General features: G+C 38.2%; 1 protein-coding gene across 1 annotated transcript; it reads left to right on the top strand.

The window, feature by feature from the left end:
* Nucleotides 1-262: 262 nt before the first annotated feature.
* Nucleotides 263-15,705, top strand: LOC117297050 (general transcription and DNA repair factor IIH helicase subunit XPD-like). The gene is made up of 22 exons (XM_033780178.1): nt 263-361; nt 2,070-2,169; nt 2,471-2,611; nt 3,578-3,691; nt 4,077-4,193; nt 4,864-4,980; nt 6,361-6,484; nt 7,009-7,105; nt 7,660-7,793; nt 8,526-8,694; nt 9,155-9,273; nt 9,501-9,570; nt 10,310-10,379; nt 10,531-10,632; nt 11,156-11,219; nt 11,791-11,882; nt 12,351-12,473; nt 12,856-12,928; nt 13,219-13,373; nt 13,895-13,954; nt 14,707-14,850; nt 15,288-15,705. The coding sequence occupies exons 1-22, from the start codon at nt 357-359 to the stop codon at nt 15,378-15,380; spliced, it is 2,283 nt and encodes a 760-aa protein (XP_033636069.1). The 5' UTR covers nt 263-356; the 3' UTR covers nt 15,381-15,705.
* The last annotated feature ends 969 nt before the right edge of the window (nt 15,706-16,674 follow it).

The raw sequence follows: 16,674 nt of genomic DNA on the forward strand, positions 1-16,674 counted from the left end.
AATGTTGTGGGGTCACAAAATAAAATAATATTTATAAATTTATTATTTAATTATAGTTTTGAAGATTTTTTAAAATAAAAACTATACAATTTAATTAAAAACTACAATTATATAATTTTTGATAGTTTTACTTGCAAAGTGTGACTATAATTTTTCATTTTATAATAGTTGCTAATACTTTCCCCCTCATTGCGGTAATCGACTGGACCAAAGAGCTGTCAACACATACATGACATTTTACTTTGTGGTGATGCATGTGCGTGCACGGGACGGGACGTGAACTTAAAAACTTAAAAGGTTACTTACTGCACTATCCCACCGGAGATCTGGTTTACTGGTCATATCATTCTGCAGTCATGAAGTGAGTTTTCATTTAACTGATTTTTGATTGCGAAATTCCTCTTTAAATTAAACTGAACGGTGTAAAATTAGTGTTACATTACAATTTATACACGGCTCTATTTTATTATGTCTATTTAGTATTTATTCTTGTGTATCTCCGGGTTTACTCCTAGAACTATTTTGGTTTCGTCCGGCTATTGGTTCTCGTAACCTCATAGGTTTATATCTCTCACGCGTAAAACGATGATGGTTCAATGCATTTTGGAATCACAAATCCCTCTTTTTTTTTTTTCTTTTTTTTCTCACCAAAATTAGGCTCTATGGTAGTTGCGATAACGTAACCCTCCTGCCGAAGCATACGCAACCTGTGGATGGCGAAATGGTCAAACACTACTCCTAAAACTATTTCGTTTCGTCTGGCTACCTCACATAGGTTTATATCTCTCAAGCGTAAAACGATGATGGATGGAATCACAAATCCCTCTTCTTCTTTTGTTCTTCTTTTTTTATCTCACCAAAACTAGGCTATATTTGTCCTTTGATAACTCACTGTCCGAGGGGACGACCAGAGAATCATCTCCGCAATCTCAAAAATTGTTAAAAATTATAAATTCTTACCGTAATTTCGGATTCCCCATCTACTGTACGTGTTACTGCTCTGCCAACAATTTGCAGATACCTCTTTTTAATTTTGCGAGAGTAGGTCACGAGAGGGCTTCACGGAACCACGAATCTCGCACAGGGTACCAGTATGTACACTTTTTGCACACGCAGCAAACAGCCGTAGGGTCATTCCGTGTCAAATCAACCAGTTTTCAGAAAAGTTCCCAGGTGACCCTCTCAGATTTTGATGAAACTTCATCAGAATGATTGGATGTGGCTCAAATGAACACATACAAAAAAGCTAAGTCGTACTCCATGTCGTTTTTGAGATATGACCCATTGAAATTTGGTCAAGGCGGCCATTTTGTGCTCGCGCGAGACGCGAAAAGTGATTTTTGTGTTAATTTCCAACTTTGAAAGCTCATAATTTAGTTATTGTACCAGGTAGAGAGCTCAAATTTGGTATTCCATCTTACTTCTTGCCAAATTTAATGAATCTGCACTCAATTTAAATGTATCTCCTTTAATTTTCTAGTTATGGTCACTTAAAGTAGGCACTTTAATCAGCCGAAAATGTTTTTTGGGATAATTGGGGTCACCCTGTGCCAACATGAGAGGTCAAATGAATCCTATATTCCCTAGGTATTATCTATGGGTGCATGTCTATATCCATAAGCAATTATAAGCTCACCAATGCATTAATTTAGAAATAGCATGGGCCCAAAGTTGGTTCCAGCCAGAAAAAGGTGAAAAAGACCCCGCCCGTCTTGACCCCGTTTGACCCCGCGATCAATTAAAACATTTTTTGAAATTTATACCAGTTAAACATTTATATTATATCTTCTTATACACCAATTTTCAGCTGACTAAAACACAGTTCACGTTGCAACAATAATATAATTAGATTGTTCTATGTATTATAAAGTATAATAGTAGAAAGTAACAATTAGTGTCTTCAAAACTAAGTAACCCAAGTTGGTGTGATGTTTCCATTTAGGAAGCCAAGCCGACTAATTAAAATTTAGATTCAGAAACTAATTTCAAAGTTATGTTACACACCAAAGAATTCTTGATTGACTTGCATAAAAAAACACAATAATATCTAATGAATTGATTCTTTGCAGGTTGAATGTGGATGGTTTGTTGGTATACTTCCCATATGATTATATATATCCAGAACAATACACCTACATGCTGGAACTGAAACGAGCACTAGATGCCAAGGTAAAACTGGGACCTAAAACTGTTTCTACTGTAAAAAATACGAATTAAATTTATATATTTGTTTACTATAATTTGTCTTTTTCTAAATTCAATTAAACATTTGTGAATTTGTGAATTTTTTATTTCTCATTAAATATTATGACATTTAAGATAGAAATATTTTAAGGGATGCTTTCTACTATCATCATCATTATTAGACTGTGTAAGTTTTATGTAAATCTGTGATCTTAGACAAGTTTTTTTATTACCAATTCTGTAATGTTCCTTTATAACATTGTCTGGTTTTTCTCTCCATTTTTAGGGTCATTGTGTCCTTGAGATGCCTTCAGGTACTGGTAAGACGGTATCTCTGTTGTCGCTCATTGTTGCTTACTTGAAGAACAACCCATCCGATTTAAACAAGCTCATCTACTGTTCAAGAACAGTACCAGAAATTGAAAAGGTCTGTATTATGACATGATGATTTTTGTTTACAATAACCTGAAGTTGGTGGTCTTGGGTTCAAATCTCATCCGAGTAGTAGGCCAATGCCTATGAGTTTGTTTTCTACATATGTTGGTGGCCGAGCGGTTAAGAGCACCGTATTCAAACTCTGGTGTTTTTGATCAGCAGAGTGTAGGTTTGAATCCCCAGCCGTGACACTTGTGTCCTTAAGCAAGACACTTGACCATTGCTTCGTCCTTCGGATGGGACAAAAAGCCGTTGGTCCCGTTTGTGAACGCATGTAAAAGAACCCAGTGCAAGTATCGAAAAGAGAAGGGGTTAACCCCTGTGTTCCTGGCTGTGGCTGCTGTATGCGCCGTAGCACCTTGTAAACCCATAAGGTGCTACATAATTGGGTCTCAGAATCCATCACTGCAGTAACCTATCTTTCTGGAAGTTTGTATTTATAAACTCAGTGCCTTGAGTACCTTGTTTGGTAGATACGTGCGCTATGTAAGACTTTGATATTGTTATTATTATTATTGTCATTACATGGACCTTCACAGCTATAAACTGTTTGTCAAAAGAACTGTTATTCACACGATGAAACCATGGAGGAAAAATAGAAGGAGTCACATCGCCCAGCCACTTATCTCATAACCAATACACACTTTGAAGATGAAACTAACTATTGACTGTCACTTGAGGTTTTTGTGTGTAGGTTATTGAAGACTTAAAGGGACTCGCAGAGTATTACGAGAAGGAAACTGGTGAACCTTGCAACTTATAGTCTAAATTTTAGGTGTTTGGCTTGGTCAAAACATTTTTTACTGTTCATTTCGTTTTTTTATTCTGAATGGCTTTTACCAGTCTTAGACATCCAATTATGGATCTTCACAGCTTCAACTTTCTGTCAAAAGAACTGTTATTATTCATGAGACGAAACTAACTATTGACTGTCACTTGATGCTTTTTGTGTGTGTAGGTTATTGAAGAATTAAAGGGACTCGCAGAGTATTACGAGAAGGAAACTGGTGAACCTTGCAACATCCTTGGCTTGGTACTCAGCTCCAGAAAAAATATGTGTGTCCATCCACAGGTGGGTATAGACCCTATTTACAATGCGCAGCGCACATCACGCGGGTCTCCTGTCCGTCATTTTGTGTGTTAAAACATGCACAAAAGGAATGGACTCCCAATAAAAAGGCAGAAATGGTAGATGCGCATTTTTTCGGAGGTGTGTAAACCTGTGAACCATCCTTTTGTCAAAGTTTTGACACACAAAATGGCGCACAAGAGACACGCTTGTATGTACGCTGTGCATTGTGAATAGGGTCTATTGATCAAGAAATGTACTTAAAGGCACTGGACACCTTTGGTAATTACTCAAAATAATTGTTAGCAGAAAAAAATCAATGGAGAACTGTTGACAGTATAAAACATTGTCCTTCTTCAAATTGCATTCAATATATTAACCCTTGCAGGTGAGTAAAGAGAGTACAGGCAAGCTGGTCGACCTGAAATGTCACGAGTTAACGGCATCGTTTGTACGTGAGAAACACAACTACGACCCAACAGTGAAAGTGTGTTCATTATTTGAGGTATGTATACATTTTTGGTATTTGAACGTTGGGCCTTGATTTCATACCTTTCTGTGATTATCTGCAGGGTTATTTTTTGAAATTTCAGAAAAAAATTTTGGGAGAATCATTGTCACAAAGAAACCATGACTCGACAAAGTAAAGACAACAAATGTTCACCCAGGGTTAATTTTTTTTTCTTCAAGAAAATGCGGTATGCGTTCACCCTGATTATTTCAAACCCTATCCAGGTAATCAGCCATGAATGCTGGCGTTGGGCAGAAATTTGCATCTTACATGTATGTCAAATACAATGGTGGCAGATCACTTGTAGTCCTCATTTGTCCAACAAGTGTATAAAGGTCCTGATTTGGGAATTTTACACTAACCCCTGGGAAAGGAGATTTTGAGCATGACTTCCAGGACCTTTTGTCCTTTTTGCTGCTGGGCAAACAGAGTGTAACATGGTGAGTGTTCACTACACGATGGAATCCACTGGCATGTATGCACTGGCATCCATGGAAAAAAAAAAAACCAGATGTACACATACACGTCTTCCAGAGTTAACCAGTTAAAGTGTGCAGTTTTGTTTTCATTGCATATTTTTCAAAAGCTTTGAAAGTTCCCTAAACTGTTTGACTTATGTGTGTGATAGACATTTCCGACCATTGTAAGCACCTTTCTTTTTCAGGAGTTTGATTCCCACGGCAAAGAAATCCCAATGGCCGCTGGAGTCTACAGTCTGGATGACCTCAAAGACGCCGGTCGTGAAAGTGGATGGTGCCCATATTTTATGGCAAGACATGCTGTGAGTATTCCTGGTAGGGATGGGGGGAGGCGTGGGGGGGGGGGGAGGCGTGTGGGTGCCATTCCAAGGTGGGCAGCCAATCCCTGAAGAGTGGGGCATCGATAATGTTGAGGGCGTGTCATGACTGAGTGGTCTAATTCACCGGACCCAAGCTCGGTGTTATTAGCGGCTGGGTGTGGGGTCGTATCCCGGCACTTAACCATAATTGCTTCGAAAAAAATTGTGGGAAGGTCATTCGTTCTGCTCTACCAGCCAGGCTCCTAGTGGATGATACCCATGTCCTACATCCTTACGGACTGTGAAAGGGGAACCCTGTTTCAGCCCCAGTAGTAGGTGGCAACATGCCTCTGGTGGCAGTTGATTTGGGTCGATGCCCAAATCCTTAAGTGTAGCCCTCACCATGAAGTGGCTGTCCAGCCTTGTGATGTCAGGCAATCTCTCATCAAAAAAGTTCAAAAATTAAAAGGCTATGCCACACCCACAGTTTGGTAACTAGCCTTTTTCATTTTTATGAAAGAAAATTCTAGGGGGGTGGGGGGTTGGATTGGACAGGCAGGGTACAAGACATCACTTAATTGACTTTGACTGCAGGTGGTTGGAGTCTTACCATATTTTGCCCAATAAATACATCATTGATTGTAAGAAGCATTGCATTCTTTCTACTGTATAAGATTACTTTATTAGATGGAAATTTGCATTGGGGATAAAGAATATTGATAAGGAAATAAAAGGGTAGCGACGAGTTCTTACACGGCCGTTTAAAGCCAGCAGGGTCAAATTGCGCACGGGAACAACCCTGCAAGGTTTTAAACAATCGTTTAAGAACGAGTGACTACTCTTTTATTCCCATTCATAAATGCCCTTTTGTTAAAAAACGTAAAAAGAAACAATTACAGACACTCTGACAGTTGGAAATTCGAGGTTTGAAATATTTTTTTCAAAAACTTTGCGAAGAGTCTGTTGCGCGTGGGTTGTGTGTATGCGCGCAAGCTTAGAAATAGATTACATGTACGTGCCCGCGCTTAGAAGTATATTACGCGTTACTAATAGCTATGAATTTTGTTCCGCGTGATAGTCTTGCGCGCCTGACATGCGGAAGCCAGCCAGTTATAAACACTGGTCATTATCAACCGTTTAAACACCCCCACGTGACGCGCTCTCCACCAATAGGAGTAGAGAAACTGTCTGGGGTATTTATGAGTTTTGGTTTACCCATATATGCCTATGTGTTTAAGCGCTGTATACTCAGTACTTTCCTGAGCTCTGTAAAAAAATATATGTATAAGATTACTTTTGTGTTGCATTGCTGTCCTTTACCTGGTACATTTCTGTGTACAATTGTTCAATAATTTTATTTTATTTGATTTCACCTTTGTGTAGATATACCATGCCAACATCGTTGTCTATAGTTATCACTACCTCTTGGATCCTAAGATAGCTGAGATGGTCTCAAAGGAGCTGTCCAAGAAATCCGTGGTCGTTTTTGATGAAGCTCATAACATTGGTGAGCAAGATGCAACTACTGAATCCCATTAAAGGCACTGGACACCTTTGGTAATATTGTCAAAGACCAGTATTCTCACATGGTGTTTCCCAACATTTGGATAACAAATCTGTGAAAATTTGGACTCAATTAGTCATCAAAGTTGCAAGAGAATAATGAAATGAAAAACACCCAAAGAAAAAAAGCCTAATAAAAGCCTTCAGGCCTGAAGTCTTTTAATGTTTGAGTGAGAAATTATCTCTCTCTCAAAAACTATATTACTTCAGAGGAAGCCGATTCTCAAAATGTTTAATGCTATCAACAGCTCTCCATTGCTCGTTACCAAGTAAAGTAAGTTTTTATGCTAACAATTACTTTTGAGTAATTACCAATAGTGTCCGGGCCTTTAAGTGTGTCATGCAAGACACCATGACTGGCTGGGCTTAGACTCTTTAACCGCACCCCCCCCCCCACTTCCCTTTCCAACAACCATATGCTCTGTAAATGGCAAGTCACCATTCATTAATTTGTTTCCTAATTTACAGATAATGTCTGCATAGATTCTTTGAGTGTCCACATCACCAGACGGACTCTTGAGAAAAGTCAGAGCAACCTGGATGCAATTAAGAGACAAATTGACAGGTACTAACTATTTTTCCTTTTTCAATTCAACAACTTTATTTTTTGACTGATATCTAAAGACAAAGTACGTAAGTTTGCAATTATAAATAGAGAAAGAGCAGTTGAATGTCAAAGTTTACTGATTATAGAGTTCATACCAATCCTCCACAAATAGATTTCAAAGTTGACAGAATAGCATTTAAAAAGTTGTTGATGTTAAATTTGCGTCGGGATAAAGAATATTAATTTTTGGTTTTTACCCATACACCGATGTTTGTTAGTACTATATACTCAGTACTTTCTAGCTACCTGGCAATCTCGGTAGTCTAGTTGGTAAGACTAGGGTCGTGGGTTCGAATCCCACCCGAGTGATATGCCTGGTTTTGTTTTCACAGGACTTGGGAAAGTACTGAGTATTATGTAAAGTGCTAACACACATCGGTGTATGGGTAAAAACCAAAAATTTATAAAAAGTCGTTGTTGCTTATATTTCAATTGTAGCTATCAAAATAAGACTTTAAGGTACTTCAAAATCAATGTAAATTTTCTAAATGTTGTTGTTTTGTTTTATACAGAATTAAGGAGACGGATGCAGCAAGATTGAAGCAAGAATACCAAAGGCTTGTAGAGGGACTCAGAGATGCAAGCCATGCAAGAGAAACTGATTCGCGACTTGCTAACCCAGTATTACCCGATGCTGTTCTAGAAGGTTAGCAATTTAGTATTTATTTCTGTCATCTTTAATGAGGGTTAACTCCAATCAGCGCCCAGCACTGCTCTCCATGGAGGCCCTCAATACAAACAATTTGATTAGTGAAAAACATTATCACAGAATATTACACAATCAAAATTGATAAAAAAGGAAAGACACCATAGTCTCCTGCTTATTTATAAACCTTATGCACATGATGTCATTTGAGTGGAGCACTCTCGGCTAGAGGTCAAATGAAGGCCCATCCTGTGCGCTGTGCATACACAGCAGTGTCTTTTCCATTACCTCTTAGATATCAGAATGCTCGTAAGGCCCAATATCAATATAAAACACAAGGGAAACTGACTGGGTGAATTTTAAATGATTTTGGGTCGAACAATTGAAATAGAGTGGGACTTGAACAAACGACCTCTGGATTAACGTGCAGACGCTCTACCTGGTCTTCCTATTTTGTCATTATCTTTGTAAGGGGTGCCAGTCAGAAGCCATACAACCGTCCATAATTTGGGTCCATAACTTAGATGTGGCAACGATATTTTCAAAGGAAAACAATTACTCAAGAAGCTCCAAAATGTTCTGAAAATGAATATCGTAGCAGGTTTTTGTATGCCGGGCTAGTGTAAAGCTCTGTGATGTATTTTACTTTTAATTTACATGTAAATGGCATTAGGAAAAATGGGTGCCCCATGGTAATGATTTCTGATCTCTGAGTTGTTTACTTTCATACAGAGGCTGTGCCGGGTAACATCCGTAATGCAGAACATTTTATCGCATTCCTTCGGCGGTTTGTGGAATACCTGAAGAGTCGACTAAGAGTGCAACATGTCATAGCAGAGAGTCCCCCAGCCTTCCTGAAAGATATCTATGGAAAAGTGTGCATCGAGAGAAAGCCACTGAGGTATTGGGAGTATGGGTTACAGGCTATGATGGTTAATGCCATCAGGGGCAATGCTCCAATATTGACTCTGGTTGATGGATTGTTTGTTTTAGTCATTCACTCGTTTGACAAATGATGAACCCATTTTTCATTGGTATGATTGAACCTTTTCCAAATTGGTCCTGGTTGGCCCCGGTCATTTTCCAGGACTCACAACCATAGGAAGCTATATTAAATGTTGTTGCACAACAAAGAAAACTTCAAATTTTCATACTATCCCCAAACAGTTAAAGACTGGAAGACATTACCACCAGATACATATCCATCACGGACAATACGACCTTTAAAGGAGCCATTGCAACCCACCTTAGCAAGCAAAAAACAACATCTCTTCTCCTTTTGCTCTAACAAGAGTGTTGAAAATATTTATCCAGATAAAAGAGGCAGAATAATAAAACAAATGAATGTTTCATTTATACAGGTTTTGTGCCGAGAGGTTACACTCTCTCCTACGTACGTTAGAAGTAACGGCTATTCAGGAAATGTCACCTTTGACCTTAGTAGCCAACTTTGCCACTCTGGTCAGCACCTACACAAAAGGTACAAGAATTCATGATATTGTAAAATATGATCCATATTCCTAAAGTCAATTTTTGTTGTCTCATTAAGGTTTTCCACATGGGTTTTGACACGTTTGTAATCTACCAAAAATATGTATGTTCACTTGATATTTTTTTATTTTGTCAGCAGTATCTGAACTTGCTGCTTTTATTAAGTTTGTTGCCCTAGATATTTTTAATTTGGTTTGATCTTTTTCTACTTTCCAGGTTTCAGCTTAATCATTGAACCCTTTGATGACAAGACTCCAACCATCCCAAATCCAGTTCTACATTTTAGGTAAACTTCTTATGGCTTACTTTTAAAAGTGCACTTATGGGAAAGAAAAAAAAAAAATCATTTTTTTGCAGATGTTGTTTTGTGCTTAAAGGGTGTGCACAACATTGGTAAGTTTCACACACAGGTACGCGTGTTAGTACCGTGTGTTGTGAAATGCACATACAAGAATCTAGTGCACTTATCGTAAAGGGAAGGGGTTCGCACGGTGTTCCTGGGTCGCCAGCATGTTGCGCCACAACAGCTTGTAAACCATTTCATGATGCTCTAAAGGAACAGGTCTCATATTTGAAAATGTAGCTCCACATCCTTGAAAAAAACACTGAGTGCTTTGATACGCCCCTAGGGGTGTGATGAAGCGCTAATGAGAACCTAGTATTAAAGTACCAAGCTCTGGGCCCAATTTCATAGAGCTGCTTAAGCACAAAATTTTGCTTAAGCAAAAAAATCCTTGCTTAGTAAAATCAGATTAACGGCTAAGACTCCACTCAATTGTTATGCTAAGTAAACAACAGCTAAATACCAGTCACAGGCAATGTATATGGCATGAAATTTTTGCCAGTAACATGTGAAAAATAAGCGAGCTGTTTTCGTGCTTAAGCAAATTTTGTGCTTAAGCAACTCTATGAAAGTGGCCCCTGATATTTGGTCATGTAAGCAAGATCCCTATCGCAACAATCCACTTTGTTTGATGTTAACTTTGCTCTTAATTGATTTTTTTACCTGTTCTCTTTACCTACAGTTGTATGGATGCGTCCATTGCAATCAAGCCAGTGTTTGATAGATTCCAGTCTGTCGTCATTACTTCAGGGGTAAATATAAGAGACACTTTGTCCCAGATAATTTTGGTCACCTATGTCCCTTTTGAAGCTCCATAAACCCTTGCATAGTGTACACCTCTCATATGTTAAACCCACTTGTTTCTTTTCTCAATAGTGAATTTTGTTTTAACATTGTTTGCAGACGCTGTCTCCACTAGACATGTACCCAAAGATTTTAGACTTTCGACCCGTTACAATGTCATCCTTCACAATGACACTCGCACGGCCCTGCATCTCCCCAATGGTGAGTTTAAAATGTCATATTTGTCATAGGTGGGGTTTGAAACTTTGCATGGTGATGCTCCATGTTCCCGCTAATCTCCTACAAGGCAGCACATAAAGTGACATAAGCAGTATCCAGCAACAGAGTCCGGCATTCTGCTGGAGACGGTCAGAGCATACTGATCGAAGCATTGAGTCGTTTACCACCGTTTCTGTTTCAGAACCACTACTACTCATAAAGAGATGTTGAAACTTTGCATGGTGATGCTCCAGGTCCCGCCTTTGGGCAACACCGAGCCAACAGGGGTTACCAAGTGCATCTCTGTTACTGCAAATCTCTCTTGGTAATATATGTCATCCAATTTCCCTTGTGGTTTCATCCAGGATGTCTCTAAACTGAGGTGTAATCCCTGGCTACACGGAAGTTAAATATTGTATGGTGGACTGACGGACTGTCTCCAAAACAAAGATATTGCTTGAAGTTGTTCCTTGTATCTACGTTGAACTAAGATCTTTTACCTTTCAATGCTGATTGTGATTTCTAGATCGTGGCAAAAGGCAATGACCAAGTTACCATGTCCTCCAAGTTTGAAACCAGGGAAGATATTGGTGAGTTTCCATTAATTGAAAGAAAATCTTGCTATTCTGTTTTGAGAAACACAGATTGGTTTTTGTCAATGAAATGCTGACTTATAGCCCAAGTTATCAATAAAGTTACAATCAAAGTCACCTTAGAAAAATTTAGCTGAATACAGTGTTTACAGCAAAAACGGTCACAGTAATTTCACAGTAAAAGTACATTATATCAAATCCATCCACGTTTAGCAATGTGACAGTGGGCACCAAGCACATTTCTAGCCACAGCAACTTACAAAAGAAGACCGCAGACATTTAAATCTCCAAACATGCCAAAAATTGCCTGATGGTGATATTTGAAGACTCAACTTTTTGACATACTTTTCTAATCAAGGAGGGCACTTCAGACGAAAGAATTTTGCAGGTTGCTTACTAGCATTACAATCTTTATAACAAGTGATAAAAACTACACAATCATTATGGGTCAGTAACAAATTAGGACCCTACCTTTTAATCTTAAAAGGGAGTGTATTTGATAATTGAAATTATTAGTACTTTGTAATGCAGTTTGCTTAATTCCATTTCCTCTTCTCTTTTTTGACAGCTGTTATTCGTAACTATGGCAACTTGCTAGTGGAGTTATCCAAAATAGTCCCTGATGGTATGGTATGCTTCTTTACCAGCTACAGTTACATGGTAATAGCAACAGTCAAACACATCTCTAAAGTTTGGTTCATACTTCCTGCGAATGAGAATTTGATTAAAATTTTGATGTCAAAGGGCTGTTTTCGTAGTGAATGTTTCGTGGTCAACTGATGCGAAGTATTCATTGCAAATTTGTGACACCTTTTCGCTTTCGTAGGAAGTATGAACCGGTCTTTACTTCTTTCTCCTTCCAGTAACTTCTTGAGTCTAAGCTGCTTATGGCATTATAGACCTTTTCAATATGGGATCGGAGGAGGGAGACATAGGTACAAAAACATATGTCTGGCCTTAGAGGCCATTGTCTTGCCTATAATTATACCAGATAGGTCAACCGCGTTTGCAACAGCGTATTCGTTCTGTAGTTAAGCAGATGTGATTGAAGTAATAACAGTGTCATATTTTAGAGACCCAAGTGTTAAGACCCATAATGTTATCTTTGTCTCTCTTGTGATTTTGTAGGAGAACATTGTTGCCAGTTGGTACGAGCAAGGTATTATTGACAACATACAGAAGAACAAACTTCTGTTTATTGAGACGCAAGATGCTGCAGAGACCAGCGTTGCTCTACAAAATTATTACAAGGTAAATATTTCTTTCTACCTTCATAAATCAACCCTGACTCAATTACAATGTTAATTGTTAAAAGCCATAGTTTACTATTAGCATCCAAAATCACTTCTAAAGCCACATGAAATCCGGCCCCAGAACATGCGTAAAAAGGCATTAAAACTGTGTCATGCTACAGAATGTCAATAAGTGGATTTGGTTCAGTTTGAAACAAGTTGTCTTCAGTATTGTCAATGTCTGCGTAAATCTGTGTGAATGTCCTAAATTAGACACCACCCACTGACTGTCTCTATCACAGATTTTGCTGATAGACCTAGATGATGATGATGGATGCCCACTAGTTAATACTATTCCAAATTTTATTTTTGTATTTTACCTTGACTACTGAATCTTCTAGGCATGCGAGAATGGAAGAGGAGCTGTCCTTCTTTCTGTAGCTAGAGGAAAAGTCTCAGAAGGAATTGATTTTGGTTAGTGAATTTACATCTTGTCTGTTTCCCTGAAGTTTGTGTTTAAGTTTATACTCTGTTCTATTCACAGAAACACACTTTGCTGGTTAAAGTTCACATTTAAAGTGGACATTCGGTTAAATCCTTTGTCTGTTGTCACAGAAGGCACAATTACCACACAATGAAGATGAAGGCAGCCATGGTGCAATATGCATCGATTTTACTGTCCGAACAAGTTTCACGAGTCGCCATTGGTTTTACTGTATCTCTAATCTCAGATGTTTCCAATTTGTTGTTGTTGCACACTACAGATCATCACTATGGGCGAGCTGTAGTCATGTTTGGTATTCCATACGTCTACACTCAGTCTCGGATCCTTAAGGCTCGGCTTGAATATCTCAGAGATCAGTTTCAGATTCGGGAGAATGACTTTCTGACGTTTGATGCCATGAGGCATGCAGCGCAGGTATTAATAACTCTTGCGTTAATCAGTTGATCAGTTTTTTAAAGTACAGGTATTCAACCATGATATCCCTCTTAGAAATAGTATGCAAATATTGTCTGCTTTGAAACTATTAATGACAAATTTAAACTGTTAAGTCTGCTGCTAGTGTACTGTCATGTCTTCCATTTTGCCTTTTATTAAGCCTATAAGTTTAAACAGGCTCCATTGCCATAAGGCTGTGAAGCAGAAATTTAGTTTAGCAGTTATATTTGCTCGGCAAAAAATAGCAGAGAATCAATCTTGAGTAATATACAGTCTTGTGGTTATTGGGTCAGAAACCTATTTACGCTATAAGCACCTTTCTGGGCGCTTTGATTATGATCATGAGGTAATTATCCTTGTCAACTTTAATTTTAGCTTTGGTTCATGAATGCACAGACTTGTTTATTTTGTGCTCAAACGTATTTGAAGAATAGTTAATTGTTTTTGGTTTAGCATCAATTCACAATTGTATTTTTTTTTTTCATTTTTTTTTTTCTCAGTGTGTTGGCCGAGCAATGAGAGGCAAGACTGACTATGGTATCATGATATTTGCTGATAAAGTAAGTCTTTGTCATGGAAATGTTGTGTTATTTGCCTTGTCGGCTGACGTGCATCGGATCTATCATGTCTATGTGATGCCCTTATAAAGACAATTCTAAAGTTCTCTGTGGATGCATGACTGATATTCCCAATTGTTTGATCCTGGAAGTTTGCACTTCATTTCGTATCATGAGTCAGTAAAATATTAAGTCCAATAGTATGCCTTGGAGCTAGACACTTTACTATAATTGCTCCTCGTCATACCCAGGGATAAATGGGTACCTGTGAGGGTAGAGATTAGTTCTTGTTTTGAATAAAATGGCCCAATGACCAAGGGTAATAGTCAGATAGTGTTGGAGCATCACTGAGTCATGACGTGTCCAGCCCTTTAAAAAACCTTGCTAGTCTGACACATACTTGTGGAGGGTCCTTAAGTAAACACACTAACATAACAATCTTAATCCCCCGACTTCCAGCTGATTTTCTTCTTTTACAATCCTCCAAAAGTATGCGTCGCCACCCGACCAGATACAAGGTTTGCTCGGGTTGGGTTTTAGAGGGCTGGACACGTCATGGTGACAGATTTGAGCACTATATAAAAAGCCACTTTTATTATTATTATATAAACATAGTGTCTTAGGCAAAATATTATGTAGTAAGTCATGTAGTGTTCATTAGGTTCTGTACAAGCTGACCTTTGTATACACTATTTCTATTGAAATCTGTCCTAGAATAAAATTAATAATATCCTGCAATTGTTCCCCCCCCCCAGCGTTTTTCAAGAATTGACAAAAGAGGTAAATTGCCAAAGTGGATCCAAGAGCATCTGAAAGACAGTGTGCTAAACTTGTCCACTGATGAAGCTATACAAGTCAGCAAGAGATTCTTGAGGCATATGGCCCAGCCGTTCAGCAGGGTAAGTCGTTTTTTCTTATAAAATGAGTAGTGTCAAGTTGTTGCAGTTGTCAGAGTGCTGTTGCTTGCCCATTGACTTCCAAAACTTTGCATATATCAATTCAATTTCAATTCAATTAAATAATGTTTATTAAAAATATCATAAAATACACGACAGAAGTTAAAAAGACTTATATTGGCATGTTTACATTCATTATTGTTAAAAATTACCCCCCAAAACAACACCCGGACTTAAAAAGGAGAAGAAAAGCTGTAGGCATAAATGCACAAAAAAAGTGGTCAAAATTTGTTTAAGTAAGGCTTGCACACGGCCTAGGCAACCTCTAGATTGAACATTGCACATTGAATTTTTTTTTTTCCACCTAGCTAACCTAAACCATTATAAATCAACACTCCGCACTAATTATGACATTTCTGACTTGCCTATCTCTCTCACAGGAAGATCAACTGGGATTGTCTCTGCTTACCTTGGAGCAGTTGGAATCAGACGAGATGCGAAAGAGAGTGGAGCAGACAGCTCATCAAGTTTGAAATGCCTAAAGATGCCACACTTTGTACCTTTGTATTCTTTCTTTGGTTTATCCAGTTTTGATGGAGCTAGGAATGGGTTGTCTGTTAACAAACCATGTTTATTAAAATCTTAATCAAGAGGCTGCAGTGAAGGCAGCCCCGCTACCCAGCGCGCCATATCGATAGCTCTCGTCTCAAACACCTGGAAGAGATTTTCTGAAAAACAGCACTGGGCCCATTTTCACGACTCTGCATAACGTAAGCAAACCGCACAGAAATTCAGCGCTTGCACAGTAGAGAATGGTGATCGTAAGCACAGAATTCAGCAGTAAGCAGATCCATGAAGTTGGGATTCTACCTACTTTAGTCTGATTTTCTGATTCTTTTACTCTTGGAAAAATCTGAAAAATTGTCATAAAATAGCCTGGCTGACGTGTTAATTAATTATTTTTCAAGGACCAGATTTCATGCCTGCTATAAAACAATATTCCCAAATCCAAGTAAAAAAAGTAGGGATATTTTCTTTGGGTTATTGGTGCTTTAAGCAACTGTATACAAACCAGGCATGTCAGTGGCTGTTGCTGGAACGCAAAGGGAGGTCGTTGTTGCATAATCAGCCAAAGCCAAAGCCAAAGTCGCTTGATTCACTGCCAAATAGACCTTTCCATTGATGATATTTTAACCAAATTCAATATTTTCTGTAATCTTTAAATAAAATAAAATACCTCCCATGATGGTGTTTTCCACAAATTTTGGTGAAAAACTCGACCCTTTTTCTAAAACTACATTTAAAGGTTGCCATTTCTAACAATGTTTTGCAATCAATAGTTCTCAAGTTCTGTACTTGGTAAGTTGTAATCACAAATGTTTGGAATAATTACCAAAGGTGTACCCTCCTTTTAAGTTAAAAACAAGTGTAAATAATAAGCTAGTGTCTGAGGATTTCCGTACAACTTGTTATTGTTTCTACTTTTTGGCATTTTATACTTGATAAACCATCTCAGCTAATGCAGTTGAATTGTACAGTTGTATTTTTACAATAAAATGAGAGTATTGTATTATTGATTTGGTGTCTTTATTTCCACTCAAATGTGGTATTTCACTTTTAACTAGTGACCAATTTATCCCTGATGGACCACACCATGCCGAACCCCCCTCCCCGCATGCCCCACCCCTTTCTTGTTGAATACTGATTACAGTTGTGTGTTTGACTACTCTAATATATTGACACTTTAATCACTGAACTGCTATGATGGATTTTTGAGAATATAAAACCAATAACTATTTGTTGTCGATTTCTAGCAATGATATTTGT

This window comes from Asterias rubens, chromosome 1, assembly GCF_902459465.1.
Source record: "Asterias rubens chromosome 1, eAstRub1.3, whole genome shotgun sequence".
NCBI classification, from domain to species: Eukaryota; Metazoa; Echinodermata; class Asteroidea; order Forcipulatida; family Asteriidae; genus Asterias; species Asterias rubens.